The sequence below is a fragment of the Rhipicephalus microplus genome, chromosome 3 (genome assembly GCF_043290135.1).
Source record: "Rhipicephalus microplus isolate Deutch F79 chromosome 3, USDA_Rmic, whole genome shotgun sequence".
Lineage (NCBI taxonomy): Eukaryota > Metazoa > Arthropoda > Arachnida > Ixodida > Ixodidae > Rhipicephalus > Rhipicephalus microplus.
The window spans coordinates 218,574,888-218,596,120 of NC_134702.1; the positions used below are offsets into that span (position 1 = coordinate 218,574,888).

The following is a 21,233-nucleotide window of genomic DNA, read 5'->3' on the forward strand; positions in this document are numbered from 1 at the left end:
AAGATTAACGATTCCAACAATTGCTCACCTCCGTCTTCTTTCATGCTGCTTTTCTGTTGCGTGTTTCTTGATGCTCGCCGAGGAGCAAGTACGGGTGGCTGATAAGTGGTCGCGCTTGGCTTTCCCTAATAAGAGTTATCGGGAACACACGTCCACTCATCCGCCACACTGGAGCAGGGCAGAGTGATTGCCACCATCCCATCACGTGCCCATCGCCATTGTTGGTATTAACGGTTCAGACATATCACTTTTCGGTGGACTGAGCGCTTAGATTGCAAATAAGACAAACAGGTTCTGAACGTGTAAAGCCTCGTACATAATACGCCATCGTCACCAAACGTTCTGAGAATTTTTATATAGCGCACTATGCCTCGTATTACGCAAAGACAGATGGACGTGTTCCCAGGGTGAGTCGCATAAGAATTCTGAAGCTACAAATAAAACGAAAGAAATGTGCCACAAAGTGTTTGGAAAACGCGATTTCAAACGGTGATAAAAACCAAGCTCACCTTTTTTGTTTTCTCTTTTTGACCACGGCCGTTCATTGTGCACATGGTCATAAATATGCGCTATTTTTTAACTGCAACCGAGCCCTATGTGGAGCGGAAGCAGTGCTCACAACAGCTGCTAAGCGCACGCAGTGGTTGTGCGCTACAGCTGGTTCAGTGCATTTTGGTTCGTGCCCCCTGGAAGTGGTAAAAACATTCTGCTGCGCCATTTAATCGATGTCCATCTGGAGTTTTCCGATGTCATGTCGACCAGGCCACGTAAGATCTTGCTATTCGTTTGTGCTATAGGGCTAGCAGTGTTTTTCTTGACCATTTACTTCAAATGGCCTCGAGAACTGGAACATTTCAAGAAACTCCGCAGTCGCTTGCTGACTAATTGGGCAGCCACGCACAGTTCCCACGTAGTCTTAGAGAGTGCACAGGCTCGTGTTTCAAGAAGAATGAACATTTCAGTGGAGAAGAACGTTTTTACAAATGCAGCCTCAGTGAATACTCCTGGCGCGCCACGCTGCTTTTTTGAGGGAACTGTGCCCGGCTTATCGACCGCAAAATGCGTGTGTCGCCAGGGTTGGAACGGTGATGAGTGCTCCATTCCCGACGCCGTGTGGACCACGAGGGAGTTCCAAATCTGGTATTCCAGTGGGCTTATTACACGGCGCTCGCGACCGCGTACCATAGTCAATGGTTTTGTATTCAACCATGAACTGGACCTCCTTGAGATCCGCATCAACGAGCTGGGCGACGCCGTTGATCATTACGTCGTGTGCGAGTCCAACTACACTTTCTTCGGAACTGCGAAACCACTTCACCTGCGGTCGAAACTGAGCACAGGGTTCCTCCGCGGAAGCGCCCACAAGATCATCCTTCTCACCGTTGGGGTGTACAACTATGGCGATGGGGACCCATGGGCGCCTGAAAACCACTTTCGCAGGTCCATATGGCTTGAAGGCCAGAGCATCCTGAAACACCTCCACGATGATGACCTCTTCATGATAGCAGACGCCGACGAAATACCCAGCCGCGACGTCTTGCTGTTCCTCAAGCACCACGACGGGTACGGGGAGCCAGTAGGCTTGAGTCTGCGCTGGTTTCTGTACGGGTTCTTTTGGGAGAGCTCCAGACCGGTCGAAGTTGGCGGCGCCTGCACGGTGGCCTTCTTGCGCAACGTGTACCAGAACGACACCCTTAAACTTCGAAGAACTGACTCGTACGTGTATAAGAGCCTTCCCCACACGGGAGCAACCCAGCGCAAATGGATCATCAAGGGGACCTGGCCTCGTTACGCCGGCTGGCACTGTTCGTGGTGCTTCGACGTTCATGGAATTCAGGTACGACATTCTGCATATCACCCGCTAAACTTATTTTAGCTCCTATCATGGACTGACTTTTTCAAAGTGTTGCGAAGGCTGTTTCATTGCCTTGTGTAGCGTTATAATACCTATTTTACAGTATGAATCAAATAACCATTGTATTTTGATGTAACATTTTGAAGGCCACCAAAACATCGAACAATAATAATTAACTGTAAGAACATGATTACCGTAGTGATTAACGGTGTAAACACGCGGGGGATAGAGAGATAGCCATTGAACCAGATTACAGCAATACCGAGATTGCGCTATCACAAACCAAGTGCGAGGGGTGGCACTGTTCAACAAACAGCTGCGTTCCTATCAGCCCTTTTATTGAATAACACGTGGCATGTATGACAACGTTAACATTGTGATGACGTCGCAAATATGTCGCAACGAAAAATGGCCGTACGACAAGTCTGGTAAAAGGCGGCCCAGGTTCTCGTGCAATCAGAGCACGGGGTTTTTCCTTCTCTTTGGAAGGCGCATACACGTTAGTGCGTATGCTCCACTACAACATCTTGATATAGTACCAATTTCAGCACGTAAAGTAACGCTCATGCGCAGCAAGAACCAGTTTTTTCTTAAGTACTAAAGATCAATAGAATACTTGTTCACTAAGTGTGTAAGAGCGTCGATCCGTTCATCCGTAATGCGTAACCTAATGCACTGAGCAGAGATGTATGCACGAAAGGACATTAATAGTATTCAATAGTGTCTTAGCCCGAAGTACACCCCTCCCACGTTGACACCGAAGGATCTAGCTTTTCAACCGCTTCGCGGTCCCGTTTTTCTGCCCATAAATGCCCCTCTAATACAAGACTGCGTAACTCGGAGCAACGCGAGAGCACATGAGCGATATCTATGGTGCCGTGTCATTTATCGCATGTTATAGGAGCACATATACCCAGATAAATTATTTTAATCAAAAGGTGGTATGAGTAAATTCTCGTTTGTGACAGCCTTAGCATAATGGCCTAATCTCTGTTTAGTTTAATGTGTGGACGGTGGAGGATTCCGCGTGCATAGTGGGAATGTTTTGTTAGCTCGTTGTACGAGAGGAGGTGTTTTTTTTTTTGCATATTCTTGCCTTGTGGCTGCATGGTTGACAAGTCCTTGTGAAGCACTGCGGGCAGATTCGTTGAGGTTCGCGCGCGAGTACCGTTGGTTCCTCCAATGTGAGGAGAAACGAAACAGAATCGTCTGCGGCTTGGTTACTTTTTCCTTGGGCATTGCCAGAGCCTGTCTAGAGAGTGCGCCTTAGTAAAATGCTCAAATAGTTGCCATAGAACTGCTCTGCATCCTCCTTCTATTTGGTTCTTAAAGTTGTACTGCAATGGCTACATGCTCGGTAATTTCTGATCTTGCGGGGTAGGTGGAAGCCGAGCTGACTAGTTCACTTTTGCCGTTCACAAGTACTGTTGTGAAGGCTTGTTCATTGGTCATGAAAGCCACGTCAACAAACGAGTTTTCCTCAGCCTTATTTTATGCTTTTTTTGGCAGAGTTTTGGCTCTGGCCTGCCTTCTGCTCACATATGAATGGGGTGAACATATTTTGGGAGAGGCATAACTGTGATATTGTAAGATTATTGAAAGAATTGTGAAACCGTTGCCTTGCCCGAGAAATACAGTCAAGCTTGGCGTGTGCATTCCTGACGCGGTTGTTTCGTTTCTATTAGCACTTGTTTCCTGTTACAGCCGAAGTTGCAAGAAATTGCTAGGAGAAACGTAAAAATCACCACCCCAGCACTGCGTATACTCGTTATTTGTTTTCGTGCCCGGGGTACACCGTCGGCCTGGCGAATTCGAGCTGGTCTACATTTCCACTGTCAACACTCTTCTAGAGTTGTCCATGGCTTGCCCATGTAGAAGTTATCAGTAAAAACTGATGCGCGCGTTCTCGACGCCGCGGCTGTGACAGGTTGGATGACGTGACTCAAAACGCAGTCAATGACGCGTGCTTGTTTAAGAGGTCTAGAACGACGCAACTGATAGTGCAGCCAATAGAGACCACTCGTGACACTGATGCCGAACGGTACAAGTTTCATTTCTTTTAGCCATATACAGCATTCGCTGTTCAACCATTCGGCATTGGTATCACGAGCAGTCTCTATTGGCGGTGCTATCAGTTACGTCATTGTCAGCGTTGTACCCAGGCACGCAAGCTATTTGCTGCGTAGTGAGTGACGTCGTCCATCTTGTCACAGCCGTAGTGCCGAGCAAACGCGCATCAGTTTCTGCTGAAAATTTTCCACATGGGTAAGCTACGGACAGCTGAGCACCAACAGTGGAATTGTGAGAGAGCTCGCATTCGCTGGGCCTATGGTGTAGTCCGGGCACAAGAGGCCCTGGAGGCGGAGTTCCGGCAGAAACTGTGTACCGATAATCCGGCAACCTTCCAAACCTCGCTAAATCGCGAACGGGAATGCAAGCGCTGGCGGCGGGCAAATCATTCAAACCAAGCCGATGACTTAGCTCACGATTGCGAATGCTTGCAGCAACGCTGAGTTGCATTATGGTGGCTAGAAGGGTTATCCTAGTCTCATGGACAAAGTCCACAAAGTCCTAGTCTCGTGAACAAGGCGGCGAAGCTAAAAGAGTTTACTATACTGCCTACAGAGGGCGAGCCGCTTGCTGGCGCACTTCGTTCGCGTGCGTGAACTCGCGCTCCGACGAATTCCTCGCGCTGAAACCAAGTATTGTGGAATTGATATAAGCGCGTTGGTTTCACCACATAAGGAGCTGATAAACTGTAAACAAGAAGAAAAAGGTACGGGGACTGTGCCAGCAGGTTGGCGTCTTCAGAATGCCATGCTGGCGGCTTATATAGCGCGCACAGAACATGTATGTAGGAGACCCGAGGTTCCAGTTCCGGTTCAATAACGTCAGTTTTCACAGAATCATGGTCGGGTACAATAATAGAAATACCCACAGACAATTATAGCGGTTACATTAAAAGCATAAAATATAATAAACACTGAATAAGACGCCATGACAGGCATTTTGGCGCAGACTGAGGTGACATGCAGTGAAGGGAAAACAAAGGCACACATATCAAACAAACATATTAAATGTAAAAAAACAATAAAATGGAATGTATGTACTGTACTGGCTCTACTGGTTTCGTGGGTGCTCTGAATAGGGGTTGCCTTTTCTTCGTAAAACTTTCTTGCTGAACGATACAAAACAAGTTCACTTTTTTTGAGGCACGGTGCCTTAGAGCAGCTAGCAAGACCTTAAATTGCTCACGAGTCCAACGCGAGCTTCTCAAGACGCAGCTGGGAAGAAAATTGCAACTGCTACTAAGATATCACTGTCAAATTCAAGTTGAACAGGGGACTAACGGTGCCCCACTTCATCCTTGAATTTCAGTTAGCAAAGAATATGCAGCCATGAGATTATTTTTCATTTTTTTACACCCCAAGCATCTAGTATTTAGTATATGAGCTCACCGCGGGCTCGTCCAGGGGTGTAGGCAGACAATTCTTTTTCGAAGATTGGGGAGTGGGACGGGCACGTCTTGAAATGGTCATTTCTCACTTTGTATGCTATGGCGAAAAAATTTGGAGAGGAGGGGTGGGGGGACTCGGGCTTAGTATGCCACTCTTTGGCTACGCCGCTGGGTTCGTCATAAAGAACTTCGTCTCTGGTGCTTTCTATATACGCAGCAGCGATACAATGAGACTGTCGTGGTGGTGTAGTGGCTATGGCCGTTTCTCGGCCTTTGACCCGAACGATGCAGATCCGATCCTGGTCGCGGCGGTCGCATTTCGATGGAGGCCAAATGCAAGAGAGCCTGCTACTGTACGATGTCAGTGCACGTTACAAAACACAAGGTAATGATCAAAATTTTCGGAAACTTCCAGAACAGCATTACCGTAGTTCCTATATAACTAAGAGAGGGTATATTGACACAATAGCGGGGGATGGAGGCACGCGCAGCGACGAGGCTTTGTCCTTTCTAAAGGGGTACGGTGAGCATGCTTATTGCATTGTTATCAAAGGTGGTGGTTAGCCAACACCGCAGCCACAATTGAAGTTGCTGGACATCACTACCAAAATCTTTTTCTGCAGAACGTTCAAGCATCGGTATGGCTCAGTAATAAGTTACTGCCCAAATTCATGCTTTGCCCTGTTTCTACTTCGGGCGTATCCATAATTTTCGTTCTTTGCATGTATTGCGATTTTCTGGAAAATAGGCATTTTCAAAATATTCTTCAAACGGCCGGGTGGGGGACATATATATATATATATATATATATATATATATATATATATATATATATATATATATATATACTGGGGATGAGGCTTGTGAATCATACCTCATCCACAAATTTAATAGTGTCTCTGGTGGCATAAATGAAAAATATGCAATGGTGCAAGCCCCTAAATTTCCTTCAACTTTTTTCAATTCTGGGTGAATTGGGGCGTTTGCTCCTTTCATTATTCACACATCATCAAATTATGTAACCTTATGTTCCGTTGTTCGCTTTAACATCGCTCGTTGTATGTGTAAGCGTGTATGTATATGCATATACATTTACAGGCATATTGTCACCAATCTTGTCACCAATCTTGTCTTACTCAAGGAAACCTTCCGCAGAACTGCTCGTCAAGCTAGGAAAAACAAAAGCGGCCCAATCCCAACTTCTTCGTCCTCTTCCACACGAAAACCACGCGAATTCATGCGGCATTAGTCCCCCCTTTTAAAAAGCATCGACTCGATGCTTCTAAATAAAAGAAGAAGAAAAAAAAAACCCATAATTAGAACACGCGTTGACGCAGAGAATCACAAAGTGAGTGCCAGGGAAAACAAAGAGGGCGCACAAGCACTTGGACCATGCGCGAACACAACAGCACCAGTGGAAGAGTCAAGAAGAAAAAAAAAACACCACATGAGATCACTGTCACGTTTGCGAAGTAACTCGCAAGCACAGAGACTATTGTGTGTAGTACGGCTTGAGTCGTACGACATGCACAGTTTCGGGCCGATGTTGTCGACGTGACGACACTGTGCCGTCCGGAAGTACTTCGTATGTAAGGTCACTCACACGTCGGACAACCTTGTATGGTCCGAAATAACGGCTCAGAAGCTTTTCAGACAAGCCTGGTCGTCGGACAGGAGTCCACACCCACACTCGTTCACCCGGGTGGTATGCGACGTTTCGACGGCGAAGGTTGTAACGTCGTGCATCTGCGTCTTGTTGGTGACCGATGTTCACGCGAGCCAGTTGACGAGCCTCTTCGGCGTACTGCGTGTATTGCTCGGCTTCTGGAGAAAGAGCATCGCTATTATCGTACGGCAGCATAGCGTCAAGCATCGTTTGTACGTTGCGTCCATAAACAAGGTGGAAAGGTGAAAATCGGGTTGTTTCCTGCATTGCCGTATTGTATGCGAACGTGACGTATGGGAGGATATCGTCCCAGGTTTTGTGCTGCACGTCCACGTACATTGACAGCATGTCCGCTATGGTCTTGTTGAGCCTTTCCGTCAGTCCATTACTTTGTGGGTGGTAAGCCGTTGTTTTTCGGTGACTCGTGCAGCTCAGTCTGAAAATGTCCTCTAGCATTTGTGCCGTAAATGATGTTCCTCTATCCGTAATCACACATGACGGCGCGCCGTGCCGGAGGACGATGTGCTGCACGAAGAACTTCGCCACTTCAGACGCCGTGCCGCGGGGTAATGCCTTTGTCTCAGCATACCGGGTCAAGTAATCGGTTGCCACTATAATCCATTTGTTACCAGTGGCCGACAAAGGGAAGGGTCCTAGAAGGTCCATTCCCACGAGGTCGAAAGGTGTCCGTGGTGGTGTAATAGGGTGGAGAAGGCCCGCAGGTTTCACGGGTGGCGTCTTGCGACGCTGGCACTCGCGGCAGCCTTGCACGTAGCGGTGTACACTGGTCGAAAGTCGTGGCCAATAGTACTGCTGGCGCACTCTGGCGAGAGTCCGCGAGTAGCCCAAGTGTCCCGACGTGGGCTCGTCGTGGCACGCGAGTAGGATGTCATCCCGCATGTCGGCTGGTACAACGAGGAGGAAGGCTTTGTTGCTACCTCGAGCATTTTTCTTGTAAAGAATGCCCCTCCTTAGACAAAAGGATGACAATTCGCGAGCGATGCGCCGAGGAGTGTGAGAATTTCGGCCTTCTAAGGAATCAATAATAGGGCGCAATTCCTGATCGGCTCTCTGTCTAGACATAAAGTCAGAATCACTGAGGGCTCCGAGAAAACCATCAGCATATTCCGAGTCCATATCAGGATGTCCCACGGGTGCTCGAGAAAGTGCGTCGGCATCTTCGTGCTTGCGCCCAGACCTATACACAATCATGATGTCGAACTCTTGTAAGCGTAAACTCCACCGAGCGAGACGACCAGACGGATCACGGAGATTGGCCAGCCAACACAGCGAATGGTGATCGGTCACCACCTTGAAGGAACGGCCGTAGAGGTAAGGTCGAAACTTTGCCGTTGCCCACACGACTGCGAGGCATTCCTTCTCTGAAGTGGAGTAGTTGGCCTCGGCTCGAGAGAGAGTACGACTGGCGTAAGCTATGACATGTTCTACGCCGTTGTGCCGTTGTACAAGGACAGCGCCAAGTCCGACGTTGCTTGCATCCGTGTGAACTTCGGTATCAGCGTCCTCATCAAAATGCGCAAGAACAGGTGCCTCTTGCATTCGCTGCCGTAACTCTGTGAAAGCTGCTTCTTGCTCTGTAGTCCAGGCAAACGGTACATCATCTCGGGTGAGTCGCGTGAGCGGTTCGGCTATCGTCGAGAAGTTGGTAATGAATCGGCGATAATAAGCACACAAGCCGAGAAAACGCCGCACCGCTTTTTTGTCTGACGGCACAGGAAAGGTGGCGACTGCTGCAGTTTTTTCTGGGTCAGGCCGCACTCCATCCGCACTCACAACATGTCCCAAAAATTTCAGCTCATCGTAGCCGAAATGGCACTTCTGGGGTTTTAGCGTGAGTTCGGCCGAACGAATAGCTTCCAGAACCATTCTTAGACGCTTCAGATGTTCTTCGAAACTCTCGGCAAAGATGACCACATCATCAAGGTATACAAGGCAGCTTTGCCACTTCAAGCCAGCGAGAACGGTATCCATCATTCGCTGGAATGTTGCGGGAGCCGAACAGAGGCCGAAAGGAAGAACTCTGAATTCATAAAGCCCATCGGGAGTTACAAACGCTGTCTTCTCTCTGTCTCGCTCATCGACCTCTATCTGCCAATAGCCGCTCTTCAAATCTATCGATGAAAAATACTTCGCGTGTCGTAGCCTGTCGAGAGAATCATCAACCCGTGGGAGCGGGTAGACGTCTTTTTTTGTGACGCTATTGAGTTTCCTGTAGTCAACACAGAATCGCAGCGTTCCGTCTTTCTTCTTTACTAGAACGACTGGCGAGGACCACGGGCTGCTCGACGGTTGTATCACCCCGTCGTCAAGCATCTCCTTTACCTGCGTCTGTATAGTCTCGCGTTCTTTAGCCGAAACACGGTAAGGTTGCTGGCGGATTGGGCGAACATCATCGTCGGTAATAATTCGGTGCTTTATGAGGGGTGTTTGACCGACTCTAGATGAAGAGGCGAAGCAAGATTTAAATTCCTTCAGCAGGGTATGCAGTGCGGCCTTCTTCTCGTCCGAAAGCTTCGAACTGACGTCGATGTGGTCCAGAAACTTATCTCCATCAACCATTTCCTCGGATGCGAAGCACTCGGTGACATCCGCTACACGGTCTCCGAAGGCCACGGTGGTGCCGCGGAAAAGATGTCGGTGCTCGAAGTTAAAATTTGTGACGAGTATCTGCGACCGTCCGTCACGCACACGCAGAATGCTTCGCACTGCACACACACCTTGAAGCAGTAAAAGGGATACGTTGCTCTCGGCGACCACGTCACCGTCTTGGAGGTCTTCACAGGTGACTTCTACGAAAGCAGTCGCTCGGGGAGGCAACGTCACGCTTTCGTCGGCAACACGCAGCGCAGGTCTACGACAGCTATCAGCGCCTCGATCGGTTGCAAGTTGCGTCGAGAAAGTCACCATTCGCTCGCGGAGATTTATGATCGCGCCATTCTCTCGAAGGAAGTCCATTCCAAGGATGAGCTGACGAGAACAGTCGCGTAGTACGAGGCAGGTTACCACAAACGTTGACTCGCGTATTTCCACTCTTGCGGTACAGCGACCCAATGGAGTAATAACGTGGCCTCCAGCAGTGCGAATACGCGTCCCATTCCAAGGTGTCATCACTTTCTTAAGACTGGTTGCCAATTTTCCGCTCATAATAGAATAATCTGCACCTGTGTCCACCAATGCGCTAACCTGAAGACCGTCTATCAGCACGGGAATGTCGAGTGAGACTCGGCCACTGGGTTCAGACGCACAATCCGGCATTTCTCTCGCACTGCACTCAGACGTCAATTCAATGTCTGCAGCGTTTTGTGGAAGCGTCGATAGGAGGTCTTCCGCACTTTTAGTCCCAGCGACCTCGCCCCCGAAGGTCGCTGCCTTCAGTTTTCCCGACGAGGGCTTGGGGAACGTCCCCGTGCCATCGTACTGAGACGTGGTCCAATAGCTGTGGGTCGTCGTGGAGATGGAGACCGCGATTGACGCCGTGAGAAAGGCAGGCGTTGCTGCGCGAGGTAGTCCTCAATTTCTCTTGGCCTCTGACCAACTAGGGGACGAGGCGAATGAATAGAGAAACCGCGCAGTCCAAGTTGTCGGTATGGACATTCCCGGTAGATGTGACCGGCTTCACCGCAATGGAAGCAGAGGGGTCTTCTATCCGACGTACGCCAAATATCGGACTTCCGCGGAGGGGCACGGCGACCGTCGATGTCCAAACCAGCATGCGCAGATTGAATTGAAACTGGCGGCATCGTCTGGATTGGGACTGCAGGGCTTGAGACCGGCATGGAAGTGCGCAGAGCTTCGGCATATGTGCGGTTCCCAACATCAGTGGACGCAGGAGGTGGTTCTAGATTTGTAACCGTTGGTTGAGGGCGACGGCTGTGAAGCACCTGCTGGACCTCGTCCCGAATAATATTGGTGATGCTGCTTACCTCCGGCTGTCTCGCCCCGTGTAGTTTCGCGATTTCCTCGCGGACGACGGAGCGGACGATTTCGCGAATCCACTCAATGCTGTTGCTCCCGAAGCTGGCGGAAAATTCAGTAGGTGATGCAGAATTCACTTGCCGGTTGAGTAGGGCTGACCGCTGATGAAGTACCCTCTCCATCGTAGTGGCTTCGGTCAGGAATTCTGCTACACTCTTCGGAGGACTCCGCACTAGACCAGCAAAAAGCTGCTCCTTCACGCCTCGCATCAGATAGCGTAGCTTTTTTTCTTCTGGCATTGCCGGATCCGCTCGCCTGAAAAGCTGCGTCATGTCCTCCACGTACATGGTGACGGTCTCATTAGGCATCTGGATGCGTGAATGCAATGCACGTTCAGCACGATCGCGGCGGTCGGGGCTCCGGTAGGTCTCCAAGAGGCGATGCTGGAACTCGCGCCAGGATGTCAAGACATCACTTCTGTTCATGAACCACGTTCGGGCGCCGTCTTTCAAACACGCGTAGACGTTGCGGAGTTTGGCGGCTTCGTCCCAGTAGTTGATCGCTGCGACGTGTTCGAACTCGCTCAGCCAGTCGTCCACATCCTCAAACAGCTCTCCGTGAAAGGGACTAGGCATCAGCGGGTTCTGGACAGTGCAATAAATTGGTGCCGACGACGTAGGAGTTTCCATGACGCCTTGAGGCGAAGTCATAGTCGCTCTATGGATAAGCTGTGCCGGTGTCTCTGGTGGTAGGCCTCGTTGGCGGCGGCTTGTTCTGTGAACTGGCGTGTCCACGGGCACAGGGCTTGTGTTCCGGCTCCTGGGCGGGCTCTTGTGCATGGGGTGCGTCGTCAGTTGTCGTACCCAGCAGCTCCACCAATCTTGTCACCAATCTTGTCACCAATCTTGTCTTACTCAAGGAAACCTTCCGCAGAACTGCTCGTCAAGCTAGGAAAAACAAAAGCGGCCCAGTCCCAACTTCTTCGTCCTCTTCCACACGAAAACCACGCGAATTCATGCGGCAATATATGCCTTGGGAAGAGTTTGTTGAAAACAATGTCACATGTATTCACGCAAGCCGCCCATCTTACATCTGGCCCCAATAACGTACACGGCAAACCACTTGCTTGACTTTGCGGATGGTCTGTGATTGCCGCCAGCACCTGCGAAACCTCTGAGGAGAGCGGCCGACTTCAATTAAGCACACCGAACCTCATCTGCTCAGGCGCACGGGTGGGCCCACACTTAACGACGTTTTACGCACTTCTAGAAGATAGCATGCTCAACAAAAAAACACGAACTCTGAGTTGACATCCGGGGTCCATGACCACTTCTCCTTTCATCCCAGAGTGAAAGCATATTCTCATTTCAGCAGCGTAACCAGTGAAACTTGTTCATTTTTGTTGTGCTTTTCTCTTTTCTCTCTTTTCCCCATCTCTTTTTTTTTGTCTCCCTGTGCACATGTAGCCAGGTCTAGTTCGCCTTTTGCATCGTTTGTCATTTCTTGATTGTTTGCTTGTACTAGTCCGGCCTCTTGTTATATTTCATCAAATATCTACACACATGTCTCCCTCTCTCCCTTGGTTGTTTCGCTATTTCACTTCTAGTCCGTCCCCTCATCCTATTCTAATGAATCACGATGGTATGTGTACATGTGTATGTATCACGCAAATCTGTATTTGAACTCGAACTCAATGTACGACTCTAATCTTTGATAAAGGCCGGTCCCCTGCCGAAAGCTCACAATAAATATTGTTTATGTTTTACTGTGACTTTATCTCCCATCTAACATATATATATATATATATATATATATATATATATATATATATATATATATATATATATATATATATATGTGACCACCGAGCCAGGCCACGTCACCCATTTATCGTAGCGTCATATATATATATATATATATATATATATATATATATATATATATATATATATATATATATATATATATATATCTATATGGCAATACGTTTCTAACGAATTAAAGTCGTGTGCTTCTGAACAATCACTAGTTGCGGTTGGCAAAAGTTCTTATTCAAAACAGATATTTGCCTGCACACTACGCATGCTACGATTACATGCTACGATTTTTCCGCTAAAGACATTGGGTGACGGTGCGTCGAGCGTGGTTGCCAGGCTCTTTCAATACACCAGCTTCTATGGCATCATCTGTACCGTTTCTTGCACGGCTGCGTTGTACACGACGGTCATGTATGGAAGGATGGCATCCCACGTCTTGTCTTCGACGTTGACGTACATGGCCAGCATGTCGGTGAAAGTCTTATTCAGACGCTCAGTGAGGCCACTGGTCTGTTGGAGGTGGGCGATGGTCCACTGGTGTCTTGTCTGGCTGTATGCCATCATCAAATCAGTTAGGTCAGCAGTAAAGGCCGTGCCTCTATCAGTGATGGAGACCTTTGAGGCACCATGACGAAGCACAATGTGCTCAACGAAAAAAGTGGCTACTCTGGCGGCATTACTTTTGGGCAGGCCTCTTGTTTTGGCGTGTGCACTTGAGGCAGTCAGTAGCCACGGCAATCAATTTATTTCCGCAAGTCGACGTTGGGAACAGCCCGGACAGATCCATCGCGATCTGCAGGAATGGTCACCGAGGAGGTTTGATCGGATGAAGAAAGCCTAGTATTCTTGCAGGTGGTGTCCTGCGTCACTGACAGCCTCGGAATGTTCTTACGCAGAGCGCGACATCAGTGGCTAGGCGTGGCCACTAGTACATTGCCAGTACATTGCGAGCGTGCGTAAAGCAACAATGTGTACTGACGTTGGATCATCATGCGCGGGATGCAGGACTTCTCATCTCACTGCTGAGGGCACCATGTCAAGGTACTTGTCTCGAAGCGGTGAGACGTTCTCATGAAGAACGCCGTCTCACAAAAAATATGGCGCTTGTGCTCATTTTGACACCTTCAGGACAATGACGGTGCTCTTCTCGAGATATTGCATAACGCCACAGAGTTCCGGGTTGGCTCGTAGTCGTTCAGCGAAGTCATCAGCTCTTATAGTGCCCAAGAAGCAGTCATCTTCTTAGTCTTTCTGCGGTGGTGCATCGAGTGGGGCACGAGTCAGGCCGTAGGTTGTTACGCCTAGGTGTCCGCACTGAACGTCAATGCCTCTGCAAAGGCAATCTGTGTCAAGGCCAGCGATCGAGCCCGCCTGACGCGATACACTCCATGAAGTCATAAAGCGGTGGTACCTGTCTGTCTTACGCAACGCACAGCGAGCTCCCTCAGCCCACGAGCCCGATGAAGCAATCGGCGCCTTCCAGTCTGTCGAGACTTACGCAATGCGTGGCAACATCACCCGTCCTTAGGTGTGACCCCACGCATCGGCTCCAGCTTTGATGATAATTACGCATCCCAGCGGCGGGTCCCCATTGGACGATTCTGGCGTCACGGCCAGCGGCGCTTCTGGTTGGACGTTGGTGACGCAAAGGTCCACCCGGTGTCTTTAAAAAAAGCCAAGCGGCACGTCGCTAGCAGTTGACCTATGCGTCAGAAAGAAGCCGACGTATGCGTGAGAGAAGACATCTCGTTGCTTCGAGTCTCCACGCTGTCGGTGTGACCAGTGTCCTTGTAAGCGGCCATTTTCGTGGCGCCCTTTGTAACCTCGTCAGCGGCGCGCCTTCGTAACATTGGATTGGCAGCTGCGGGATCGGCCGGCGTCAGCGACATCGATGCGGTGAGTGCCTAATGTTTTCCCCTCAGTTCACCAGACTACTCTAGCACAGGATACAGTAGTTTAGAGAAGGGCTGTGTGAAGCATTAGAGTAAACTTTGACCATTTCAAGCCAAGTCGGAGGGCTTGGAAACCAATGTTAATGCGGAGGGTGTAAACATGGCTGTGTTAAAGATTGCTTGCGCGTCTTGCTTGTAGATTTATGGTGGGTACGGCAAGTATATTCTTAACAGGGTCAAACAGCAAGAGGCTAGCGTTCACTGAATGATAGAGCACCTTAAAGTGAAGAAACTCATCGAAACTTTCGAGGAACTTGGCCTTACTTTGGGCCGTGCTAAACGAAAGCAAGCGATCCTTGAGATCATGAAGGATGAAGGAGTGTCGGGTGAAGAAGTCGATAAGGCCTGGGCGGATATCAAAGCACGCCGCGATGAGGCAGATAAGCGCGAACGTCGCGAGTGTGAGGAGGCCGAGAGGCAGGAGCGCCTCGAGTTGAAAAGTATAGAATTGGCAATCCTACAGTGTTCGCAGGCGCGTAGCGTGGCTTCTGCGACGGTTCAGGTAAGCGGTCATATAATTCGGGACCAACTGCCACCGTTCGTAGTCGGCGAGGACATGGCAAAGTATCTCGTCAAGTTCGAACACGTATGTGAGCGAAATGCCTTGGAGCGGTCTCTTTAGTCGCAGAACCTGCTAGCTTTTCTTCCCGGCGAAGTGTCCAACGCGATAACGTGCTTGTCGATGGATGTGCTCGTTAGGTATGACGAGGTTAAGGAAGTGTTCTTGAGACGTTATAAGTTGTCACCCGAAGCTTTCCGGCAAAGGTTCCGGTACGCAAAAAAGGGGAAGGAGTCACACGTTGACCTCGTGTTTCGTTTTAAAGGTGATTTGATTGAATGGCTCAAGGGCAAAGGTGTTTATGAAGATCGCGATTAGGTGGTAGAGTGCACTGCATTGGAGCAATTCTACCGCGGCATCGAGGAGGATGTCAAGCTTTGGCTGCCGGGCAAACTTGGTGAAGTACAGCTAAACAAGACAGCAGAGTTAGCTAAGGAGTATTATGTTCGCCGAAAGTTGCATAGCAGGGCAGTGCGTGTTGAAAAGAATTAAAAGAAAGAGGGCTTTTCAAAGAACCCTGATCAACGGAAACCCACTCCGCACCATAATTTCAGGAAGAAAACGTCTCTTACGAAGGACACTGTAGGGGAAGGGCAAATGGAAGCGGAGAAATCAAGTGAGGTTCCTAAGCAACACCCGGATATCACACGGACGTTTGAATCATGGAAGCCGCTAATCTGCTGCAACTGCAAAGATGAAGGGCACATTGCGCTAAACTGTAAGCAAAAGTTTGCTTTCGCAACAATCTGAGAATAGGAAAAGAACATGCGGTTGTTAGAGGCGTCTCTCTAAGAAATTAGTGTGAATGGGAAAACGTGTCGAGCACTTCGAGACTCAGCGGCAACCATGGACGTTGTCCATCCTTCATTGGTGTCTCCAGGGGACTTTACAGGAGAATGCGTGTGGATCAGACAAGTCGTCAAGAAGCAGAGTGCTTGCTTAGCAATCGCTACGGTTGTCATTGTAGGCCCGTTCGCTAAGCTTCGCACGGAAGCGGCTGTGCTTCCCGATCGTTTATCTTGTCTTCTTTCAGAGCAGCTTCTCAAAGAGCAGGGCAAATCGTTCTTCTCCAATTTAGCGTACATGGACCTCACACGATCGCAAGCGCGGAAGCCTTCGCAGGAACTTGATCTCGTTCAGTACAGTGAAACACCACCTACTAAAGAGGCTGATCTGCGTGACCTTGGTGGCGAGTCGGCGGAACTTCAGATAGGAAATTCTGCGTGTGAGTCATTTGAGCTGTCACTCGAGCAGCCCGTCGCCGAAGCGACTGGCATGGTCTCTCTCGGCAGAGGAGACGACATAGCGCCATTGAGTCCGAGCGAGAGGAGTGCAACGCTCTCACCTGTAGCGGAAAGTTGGAGTGAGCTTTCGAGGGTTGATCGAGAAGCGATCATTCGAGAGCAGCGTGAGGACCTCTCGATTAAAGCGCTAATAGAAAACGTAAACTTGGAAAAAAAAGAAAAAGATTGTTCCTTTTTATGAGAAATCAGGAATTCTATGTTGTATTTACACAGATGTGCAACGTCGCAAGTATGAGCCGCTCTTTGTACCACACAGGCATCGTCGCCTAAAAGTGGCCGGTTACTGGGGTGAAGCATGATACTCCAACAGCTCAACTTACACGTATGCTACAAGAAATGAAAGCTAAATGCTAATGCAGACGCATTGAGCCGTGCGTTTTAGTTAGTACGTTCTCCACTTTGCGATCTCTCGCTGGTGAGCCGGGGCCAAAATTTTGGCCTCATCACGGCCTTAGCTGAGCGCTCTCGTCCAGATTGATCTCAAGGGGTCAACTTTATTTTGTATTCCATTTCATTACGTTGTTGTACGTGTAAAAATTTGAGTTCTCATTTTAGGAGTCTTGTGTCCCACATCTGCCTCTTGATGTAGAGGGAATGAAATTCCGATAGACGCGTAGCTAAGTATATGTTGTACTATACTTTGTATGGGGTTCTGTCGGGTAACTGGGGGCACTTACTTTTGTCGTGCGTTGTCTGTTGAAGCCAGTGGAGCTGGGATCCGTCCTCCAGAATGGGATGAGTTCACGGAACTGAACTTAGAGTTACATTCTCCTCATGGCCCTGGAGGCAAATCTGAAGGGACCTGGCGAACGAGCACGCCCGACGTCCGAGCCACGTAGAAGCAACTCGTCTTTCCAGCCCACCCCAAACGTCAATGCCTCTGCAAAGGCAATCTGTGTCAAGGCCAGCAATTGAGCCCGCCTGACGCGATCAACTCAACGACGTCATAAAGTGGCGGCGCCTGTCTGTCTTATGCAACGCACAGCGAACTCCCTCAGCCCACGAGCCCGATGAAGCAATCGTCGCCTTCCAGTCGGGCGAGTCTTACGCAATGCGTGGCAGCATCACTCGTCCTTGGGTGCAACCCCACGCAGTGGCTCCGGATTTGATAATCATGACACAGCCCAGCGGCGGGTCCCCATTGGAGGATTCTGACATCTCGGCCAGCAGCGCTTCTGGTTGAACGTTGGTGACGCAAAAGATCCACCCGGTGCCTATAAAAAAGCCAAGGGGCGCGTCGCCAGCAGCTGACCTATGCGTCAGAGAGAAGATGACGTACGCGTCAGAGAAGACATCTCGGCTCTTCGAGTCCCTAAGCTGTCGGCCCCAGTGCCGAATATGTAACGCCTCTATTTCTATGCTACACATGAACCTTGCTTTAACTCACAGTCATCTTGTCCGCTTGTCTATCAGCTCTGCGCAGAAGCAGTCGCAAGCTGAGAAATGCACGCTACCAAACGGCTGGTGACCTTGACGGCGAGTTTGGGACCAGTGGCGAATTCGAGACCATGTTGGCGTGTCGCCTTCGAAGAAGGTGTCAGGGTACTTTATTTAGGACTTGTAGATGACGGTAACGTTGGAATATTCAAGTCTAAGACTCTATGTTGCGAGGTGACCTGAAACGCCCTACAACTTAAGTAGCCGGCCCAAGGATTGGTGGTCGCTCACAACTTTGAAGGGCCTGCCATCGAGATGGGAGGAAAACTTTGGTGTAGCTGAGTGCGACACCAAAGAGAGAGTGGTGAGAGTGCGACAAAGCACCCTCTTTTTGGGAAACAGTTGGCTTCTGTTTTTTGCAGGAATTATGTGAAGGTCCAATGTCTACGCTGATTCACTTACGATCATGTACGACAAAGCACTCCGATTCCACATGCCTGCCTAATATGAGATCTAGGAGACGAGTGTGTAGAGGGAAATGAAGTGATCCATGGTGCTGCCAGCAAGAATGTACCCAGGCTGCCATGAGCCTACAGGACATCTGAACTATGACTGAAGGCTGTAAAAATCACTTCGTCGTCGTTGCTTGAACAAGAAAAACATAATGAGTTTCATTTTCCAGCGCGCCCATAAATGGCTTTGCTAAACTTCACTTCAAGACTACCGACTGCAGGGACGGGTGTACCCTCCAACGCATTCAAAACTGACTGAAGAAGAGAATAAGGTCATCAAGCGCTGGCGAAGCAACACCCACATACACAAAATATTAGTGAACCACCCAGCAAAACAAGGCCACATGTGCACGCTTTGCAGTGTACCGGACACCTTAGCACACTTGCTTCTACGATGTCAGTGCCTTGCAAACCACAAATGCAATGGGACATGGATGTGAGCCAAGCACCACAAACGAACGACGACCGCATGGCGGAAACGTGGGAGGCCAAACTCCAAATTGAGCTAGTTAGAGCATACTCATCACGATGAGAGCACAGAAAGGACAAGAACTAAAGAAAGTGCATGACTCAAGTGCTGTCTAACAACTGAAAGTTTAATAGAAGGAGCATGTCACATATGTGCACAAGTGAACGCACAAATATCATTGACACCTCATACGAAGCACGATAGTGGCAGTGGGGCTGCACAGATCAGTTTAGCAAAACCTCTCTGTTGATAACATAGAGACCAGCGCACACGTGAAAACGCTGAATCGTATGAAATAATAAAAGCAGGAGACAGGACGTGAGCCAATCTTCAATCCCTGCTGAGATTGCGAGATGATGAGATTGCGTATCTACAGCATACTTGATTACGTGCTTCGGGGGGGGGGGTGTCAATGTTAACCGATGATAATAATGTCCCAAGTTTTCCTGGATATCGATCTGAGCATCTCTGCCGCGCGGACAGAAAAGGAGGCGGAGTCGCAATTTATGTAAAAGAAAAATATACCCATGAAAAACTAGAACTGTCGGTAATCACAACAGATTTTGAATGTTTGGCTATAAAGGTTGATAAACTTGTAGCGATTGTCATTTATAGGCCGCCTCAAGGGCACAAAACACGTTTTTTAGAGTTTATAGACACACTCCTATCTTCCCCATTACTTCACAACACTTCTTATGTTATCATGGGGGACATTAATATCAATCTTGCTGCAAACGATACGCCCGCCGTACATTTTGAGACACTGCTTTCTGCGTTTGGTTGTGCAAATCATGTATGTTCCCCTACCAGAGTGACCAGGGACAGTGCAACATTACTCGATATATGCGTTACAAATTCGAACCCAGCGGAGATCATAAGCGGTATCGTGTCAAGTGATCTTAGCGATCATTTGCCAGTTTTCTGTTACATACCCTTGTTATTGAAACACCAAAAGCAACAGAAGGAAACCTTCATCCGACGCAACATAAATAGTGAAAGTAAGAACTTATTCTTTCAGCTCGTCAAAGCAGTAGATTGGAATGATATATATAAGATAAAAGATGCTGATGAGGCCTATAATGGTTTTTTGAATGCATTACGTCACTGTTACAACACGGCATTTCCTAGGAAAGAAGTCTCTTTTCAAAAGAGAAAAACTTGCCGGAAACCTTGGATAGACTGCTCGCTTTATAAACGTATTCAAATAAAAAATGGCCTTTTTAAAAATTTTTTAAGCCTACGAGAACCCGAAGCATTTGCCGAGTACAAAAAATACCGCAACGCACTTACATCAGACTTAAAAAAGGCTAAACGAGAATATTATCAGAAAAAATTTCAGAACATATGTGATAACCCAAGAAGGGTCTGGGAAACAGTGGATGCCCTTACTGGGAGAAAGAAAGCAAGACATGACATCACAGAAATGCAAGAGGAAAACGTGGTGCTGCGTGGAGAGAACCTAGCCAATGCTATAAATCGTCATTTCGTCAATGCGGGCGCGTATAGTGGTTTTTCTGAAAGAGAAGATGACTCGTGTTTCGAAGAAACAACAGCTATGCAGAATTCAATCTTTATGCTTCCTACTGACAGTGCTGAGATAGCTAACCTAATAAAAAAACTTAAGAGCAATGTGACGCCAGGTATAGACGAAATCACCGCAGCTGAACTAAAGTTGATATGTCCGCTAATATCCGAGGCGCTTGCTTACATAGTAAATCTTGTACTGAAAACAGGCGTGTTTCCGGCACAGTTAAAAGTTGCAAGGGTAACCCCAATTTACAAAGGAGGTGGCATTAATAATATGTCAAATTATAGACCCGTTTCAGTACTCTCGACATTATCAAAGGTTTTTGAAGGCGTTATTCACGACAGGTTGTTATCCTTTTTCAATAAGTATGGCATCATCACAACATGTCAGTATGGTTTTCAGAAAAACAAGTCTACTGAACAAGCGTTAACGATTATTAAAGATCAAATAATTACAAATATGGAAAATAAGAAATTTACGCTTGGTTTATTTTTGGACTTAAAAAAAGCCTTCGATTCAATACATTATGATATATTGTTACGGAAACTATCACGGTACGGCATACGTGGGGTCACCCTTAAGCTATTACAAAACTATTTGCATAACCGGTACCAACTAGTACAAATGAAGACAGCCACATCAAGTCGGCTTCAGTTGACCCAAGGAGTTCCGCAGGGTTCTATACTGGGTCCTTTGCTCTTTTTGCTTTATGTTAATGATATTGTATGTATACCCGCCTCACCACAGCTTATTATGTATGCAGACGACACAAATGTATTTTTCACATCAGATCACTTAGAA

At 48.3% G+C, this 21,233-nt stretch overlaps 1 protein-coding gene across 2 annotated transcripts in view; it reads left to right on the forward strand.

Moving 5' to 3' along the window:
* The first annotated feature begins 399 nt into the window (after positions 1-399).
* LOC119177864 (beta-1,4-mannosyl-glycoprotein 4-beta-N-acetylglucosaminyltransferase-like) overlaps positions 400-21,233 on the forward strand; it is a 49,579-nt gene continuing 28,745 nt past the window's right edge. The window contains exon 1 of one of the 2 annotated variants that reach the window (XM_075890719.1): positions 400-1,837. In XM_075890719.1, coding sequence (XP_075746834.1) covers positions 752-1,837 — 1,086 coding nt within the window. In that variant the 5' untranslated portion in view covers positions 400-751. The remainder of the gene's footprint in view (positions 1,838-21,233) is intronic. The other variant, XM_037429081.2, reaches the window with a different exon arrangement.